A 6,661-nucleotide genomic window follows, 5' to 3' on the forward strand; every position below is an offset into this window, starting at 1 on the left:
CCCCCATTCAAGAAACAAACGATGAATAATATATTTAACAGAAATAATTCGTTTACGTTGTTCATTGATCTGTGGCAATATATTTTTTTATCTTATCAAACATTTTCAAAACATTATTAAAAACAAATGATGGAATGGGTTTTTTATTAGAAAGGCCGATTTCATTAACAACATTAATAATATGATCTTTTCTGATATAAACTAATTTTTTCCTTATCTTATACATATTTTCATAAAAATCTATGTAATTATTTTTAAACAGCTCGCCAGTAATTTGACCACAGTTAATGCATAGTAAACGGCTATAATCTTCAGTTATATCAGGTTGTTCACAGCAATTACTTTGTTTGTCTGTATGATAATCAGATATTTGATGATACAAAATAGACAATTTATATGATTTTGACTCAATTCATCATGTAGTTCAATTGTGCAATTCATTATATTATTATATGATACAATATTTTAAATTCACGAACTTGGAACCTATGGGCTTAACGAAGTATCACTAAGCTGCTTTGATGATAAGCGCTATATTCATGATAATGGTGTAACAAGTTATGCTTACGGTCACTATAAAATAAAACGAGCTAAAGCTTACTCACGAAGTCTACTCATAAAGTTTACTGACAAGATTTACTCACAAAACCAACCTTTACTTGACATCCCCTCTCCAGATTATCAGAAAATTTACCAAATCTATGTTTTTTACCAGAAAAATTACCAGTTGGTAAATTTATGGGTACATTTTTGATCCCTTAAAAAATAATACGACTGTCATATCAACTTCCTGTTTTTTTAAACGCTATGGTGATTATGCGAGTATTTAAACACACTTCATGCATGCATCTTCACAAGATAATTTCACAAATTTGAAGTTTCACCGGAAAAGTTCACAATTTTGAAGTAAAAATGTGAAGGTTGTGATTGGTTAAAAATCATGGGAAAACCCCTTTATTTAGTTTTCAATAATGTCATGCTTTGTGATTCTTCCATTTGATTATGCGAATATTTGAACATATTGGATTGCAGTATTGGATTTATTATTTGTTTCTTTGTTTGAACTTTTTGAAAAATATATAAAAAAAATTTTGTTTTGTAATTCTTTGTTTGAACTCATTTTTGAATTTATTATTTGTATTTTTATTTGAACTCATTTTTAGTATTTTGCGCTTTTACCCCAAACTACTGTACTACTGGGGAGGGAAGGTCGCCTTGGTTTTTCTGCATGAATCATTGACCTCAAATTGATCTTTGCAGGGCCAGTGACATCACCGCCGATGGCTCCGTGCAGCACTGCGACAGACTGGTGAGTGACATTTAAGAATAATTTTCCAGCCTTGACATCAAAGTCATGTTATTTCATGCCGTTCCGAGACTGTCACAGAGCCAAGATTAGCAAATGAATCAATCCCTGGGGGCCGCTTTCAGGAATTATAATTTGTCTGCGGTTGATACATAATACAAACATGATTATGACTGATTATGCTTATCAATATGATGATGATGATCACGTTTCCACGATGACCATGATTTTTTTGCGCGTTTAATAAAATAGAGAGTAATAACGATTGATATAGATCAAGGCAGTATGGTTTGGCACTGTTGTATGATTCTAAATTATTCTTATCAAATAGCAACTGGTTGCAAAACATAATTCCAGCTTCTACCTAGTTGTGATAATATATACTTTTGCCATCTATTTTAATAAGCTTATTGTTCCAAATAACACTTTCAGATTTAGAAGGCTTGGTAGAAAAATCCTCTCTAAAGTCGGCCCACCAATGGAGAAGCTCATTGTAAAATGTGGAATTTGTTTTGTATTCCTTAATATCATAATTACACCTAAACAAAAAACTTCCACCATAATCCTTGAGTAGGTAATTAATGTAAACTTTCCATGGTATAGAACCACTAGAAAAAAAGCCTTCCAAGCCACGCTAGTCTTAGTGATCGAATTGAGGTTGCTAAGTCTCTAAGATTTACCCCTCCAAATCCAATGTCATTAATTGCTGCAGATCGAGCTATTTTATCTGGCCCATTCCGTAAGAAATTGTATATAATACAGGAGCTCATCAAGAGGGGCCTCTATCTTCTCTAATTCCTTGAGTCAACCCTTTCCCGAGTAAATTTACTGTTAGGAACAGGTTTTTCCCGCGAAAAGTATCATAATTCCCTTGACGCTGAGATAGCTCTGTTTTGATTGGCTTTTACAACAGTGAGCGTGCTGAATCTCCCAAGGGAGGTGCTCTATAAATAAATCTACTCGGGAAAGGGTTGATTCCGAGGCCAAGTATGGGAGGTAGAGGCTCCTCTTAAAGGGGCTAGGTCACGCTATTTTAGGTAATTTTGTTTAATTTTGTTAATTATGAGTTCTAAACTTCAAATTGGCAGAGCAAGAGTCTTTCATTGGCAAAATCACGGCCACATAACAACTGAAAATGATTTTCCAGCTTTGTAAATAATATTTTGATATAGACTGATATAAATTTGAAAAAAGGTGGGCCGACTTTTTTCAAATTTACCCAAATTCAATCCATTTCAATCCCCTCCAGTTTTGTCCATCCATTCCCATCTTGGCTTCCCCATGTTTTGTTAGAGTTCTTCTATAGTTTTGAACAGTTATTTGGATATTTTAGTTAATTCTATGACCATTCGATCAGTGCTGAAATTGCCTAAAATTGCGTGACCTAGCCCCTTAAGTGAGCTCCTGATATAATAGTGTTAAGCTGCTTTATAAAATCCTGCGGAGCTGGGAGAACAGAGAATACATATAACATCTTCGGAAGCAAAAAGGATTTAATAATGGTTACCTTACCAAAGAGCGAGAGACCTCTGCAACGCCACAGTCACGTCTGCAACCGAATATCTTTTAATTTGTCATAAAAGTTTTTTCGCAATTGTTCTGATTCTTTATATATAAAGACAATTCTGAGTGCCTTAACATTATTTACCCATTTTAATCCCAAGGGTGCCTCTGCATTATTTCGAGACGATCCAATCCACATGGCTTCTGTTTTGGAATAGTTAACGTTTTAACCCGAGAAGGCTTCATATTGATCAAACAGATGAAAAATACGTTGTGCACATTCAAGATCCGGCACAAACAAAGTTAAATCATCAGCGTACTGCACCATTTTAAATCCTTCCCGCCCTATTTTAATTCCTTGGATGTCTGTCCTACTTCGAATAGTAATTGCCTAAAGTTCTGCCACAATAATAAATAGGTATGGTATTAGCGGGTCACCCTGTCTGACTCCTCTCTGTACTTCAAAGTAAGATGCGCAGATTCCATTATTTATTACACAACTACATATATTGTTAAAAAATCTTTCTACCAACCCTTTAAGACTTGGTCCGAAACCAAAATCATCTAAGCATTTTATCATAAAATCCCAATCCAAGCTGTCGAAGGCCTTTTCCGTAAACATTCAGCAGAAAATAATTTTGGTCTTTAAGTTTCGCTTTTAACATAATTAACCTGCCTTTGGGATCTTGAATTTCATGTTCAATAACAATGTCCAAGCCACTTTTGATTAACATAGCAACACCTCTTCCATTAGACGGACGGAACGCAGGCGCCGGTCATGGCTGCCACGAATTTTCAATCGCTTGCTCTACTGGTTTTATTTTCACAATTTTTGCGTGTTTTCTATACGCGGACAAGTTCAGAACTCTCTTGAACATCAACATAACAGCCATAGAAACGTTTTGGATTGTTTTAGGGGAATTTTGGACCACATCGTTGTGTTTTCATCTCGACTTCGAGCAGCCAAACTCAAGCTTGTTTCTTCGACCGGCTTCAACAGGACAACAAAAGCGCTCAGTAAGCCTACTAAACGGGGTTTGACGTCCCTTGCTATACCTGGGCACGACCCGCCGCTCGATTTGACTATATTCGTCGATATTTCTATAAATCCTGGACCTGTGCCTGTTCAACGTTTGGTTTTTAATTTTAGTGCTAGCCATGTTGTGTTACCGAATTTGCATACTGGCCGTACTCTCTTTTCTACTTCAAGGACTTCGTACAGTCGAAGCTTTCTGTTGGGCCTGCGGACGTCATGTCATACGAAACTTCCTATGTCTACTCTGAGGGCATTGAAGAACTCTGGAATCTTGAAATTCAGGGGTAGAAGAGCTGGTCGGAGAAGAATTAGAACCATTATCTCTGTGAGATCTAGTTCAGCGTGTTCTGCTCCGCTGCACTCGTGTGTCAATAGAAGCAATTTGATTTCCATCTCGTTACAATCTGGACCGGAGTTTGTTCTACGGCGTCAGCAGGCGGTCTCAAATTTCGCGCTTATTAACTCAAGATCTATTAGGAATAAGACTCTCATGTTGAATGATTATGTGACGGAACATAATATTGACATTTTAGCGATTACTGAAACCTGGCTTCACGATGATGACTTCGATGTTTATTTTTGTCGGGATATTTGTCCTGTTGGATTTACATTCCATCAGGTTCCTAGGGCAACCTCGGAAGGCGGAGGGGTCGGTCTTCTGGTCAGAAAATCATTCAAAGTCACTACATTGCAACCTGAGGATTACAGAAGTTTTGAAGTTGTACAAGTCCTTCTGAAATCGGCTGGTAATTACAATTTGAGACTTGTCAATATTTATCGTCCTCCTCCATCTTCTACTAATGTTTTCAGTGTGGCCTTGTTTCTCGATGAATTTAGAACTTTTCTCGAGCACCTAATCCTGACACCTGAACCTCTGTTACTTGTTGGAGATTTTAATTTTCGTGTAGACCAAGCAAATGATTGTGATGCAAGGCGTTTTTTAAGTGTTCTCGATTCGTTCGATCTTACACAACATGTTGCTGGGCCGACTCATCACGTTGGCCACACACTTGATTTGGTTATCACAAGAGCTAGCGAAAATGGAATTATTGCCAATTGTTGTGTACGACAGCGGATTTCTGACCACTTCGCTGTCCATTGTAACTTAACCTTAGCCAAGCCTCCACTGGAAAGGAAAACTATCTCCTTCCGCAAGACTCGGTCAATTGACTTTGATAAGCTTCGTAATGAACTCAATTGTTCTAGCTTAATATTGGATCATTCTCCGGATCTCGACGCACTCGTTGAACAATACAACACCACTTTATCGAAACTGGTGGATGTTTATGCTCCTGTTAAAACCAAAACCGTCACTATTCGCCCATACTCTCCATGGTATACTGACGAGATCGCTTCAGAAAAACGTAAGAGAAGATCACTTGAGCGTCGCTGGCGGTCAACACGTCTACCTGGAGACTATGAGAACTATGTGATACAGTGCGATGCTGTAAATAGCCTGCTTAAGTCGGCAAAGGTTTCTTACTATGGCAACATCATTAAGAATTCCAAGCATGATCAGAGGGTCCTGTTTCAGACAGTCGATAGGTTACTACACATTAAATCTGATCCTCTATATCCTACATCAAGCTCTGACAATGACCTGGCTAATAAATTTGCTGACTTTTTTTACTGAGAAGATTACTAGCCTGCGAAATTCACTCGACAGTTCTTCAAGTACTCTAGTACATCTTGATTATTTCTCTCATGCAAGCTGTGTGCTCTCGCATTTTAAGAATGTTACTGAAGCTCAAGTGTCTGGTCTGATTACTGGTTCTGCTGTCAAGTCTTGTCCTCTGGACCCTGCTCCAGCTGTTGTTCTGAAGGAATGCTGGTCAGTGCTTTTGCCTGTGATGACCAAGATCGTCAACCTCTCTATTAACACTGCTGTGATGCCTGACTGTTTTAAGTTAGCTATGCTTAATCCATTGCTGAAAAAAATGGGTCTAGATTTTGAGGTTTTTGCCAATTTCAGACCAATCTCTAATTTAATGTTTATGTCAAAGCTTACCGAGAGAGCTATTGCTCTGCAGCTGATAGATTATATCACGATAAATAACCTTGATGAAGTTTTCCAATCTGCTTACAAACAACTCCACAGTACTGAGACGGCTCTTCTCAGAGTCCAAAATGATATTTTGGTGGCTTTAGATAATCATCAGTCAGTTATTTTACTACTTTTAGATTTGTCCGCTGCGTTCGACACGGTAGACCATACTATTTTACTTAATAGGCTTGTTACTCGGTTTGGTATCACTGGCTCTGCGCTTTCTTGGTTCACCTCCTATCTTTGCAATCGTTACCAGTTCGTCAGTATTAGGGGGGAGAGGTCTACACATCGCCCATTGGCATGCGGGGTTCCTCAGGGGTCTGTTTTAGGTCCCATACTCTACTTGCTGTACACTTCGCCACTCGGGGATATTGTTGGAAGGTACAACATGGGTTATCACTTTTATGCCGATGATACCCAGTTGTACTTGTCCTTCGATTCCCGGGGTGGTGATGCGGAAGCTTTAGCAGTTTCTCAAGTTGAAGCCTGTGCTTGTGAGATAGACAACTGGATGTGCTGTAATAAGCTTAAGCTTAACGGCGACAAATCGGAGCTACTTGTTATTAGTTCTCAGTATCGGCCTCGTCCCGTGTTATCTTCTCTCACAATTGGTTGTTCCGTAGTACAGTCATCAGCATCAGCTCGTAATTTGGGTGTAGTTTTTGACAATGGTTTAACGTTTGAGAAACATATTAGTGCTATATGCAAATCGGCTTTTTACCATCTAAGGAGGATAGCCAAAATTAGGAACTATCTGTCAGCGGAGTCT

The 6,661-nt window shown here is 38.3% G+C and overlaps 1 protein-coding gene across 1 annotated transcript; it reads left to right on the forward strand.

The window, feature by feature from the left end:
* The first annotated feature begins 4,080 nt into the window (after positions 1–4,080).
* Positions 4,081–5,478, forward strand: LOC138009119 (uncharacterized). The gene has a single exon (XM_068856419.1). The coding sequence runs from the start codon at positions 4,081–4,083 to the stop codon at positions 5,476–5,478; it is 1,398 nt and encodes a 465-aa protein (XP_068712520.1).
* Positions 5,479–6,661: the final 1,183 nt, after the last annotated feature.

This window comes from Montipora foliosa, chromosome 1, assembly GCF_036669935.1.
Source record: "Montipora foliosa isolate CH-2021 chromosome 1, ASM3666993v2, whole genome shotgun sequence".
In the NCBI taxonomy this organism is placed as follows: Eukaryota; Metazoa; Cnidaria; class Anthozoa; order Scleractinia; family Acroporidae; genus Montipora; species Montipora foliosa.

What these genes read in the sequence shown, in the direction of transcription:
- LOC138009119 (XM_068856419.1), top strand. Translation starts at nt 4,081, where the DNA reads ATGTCTACTCTGAGGGCATTGAAGAACTCTGGAATCTTGAAATTCAGG.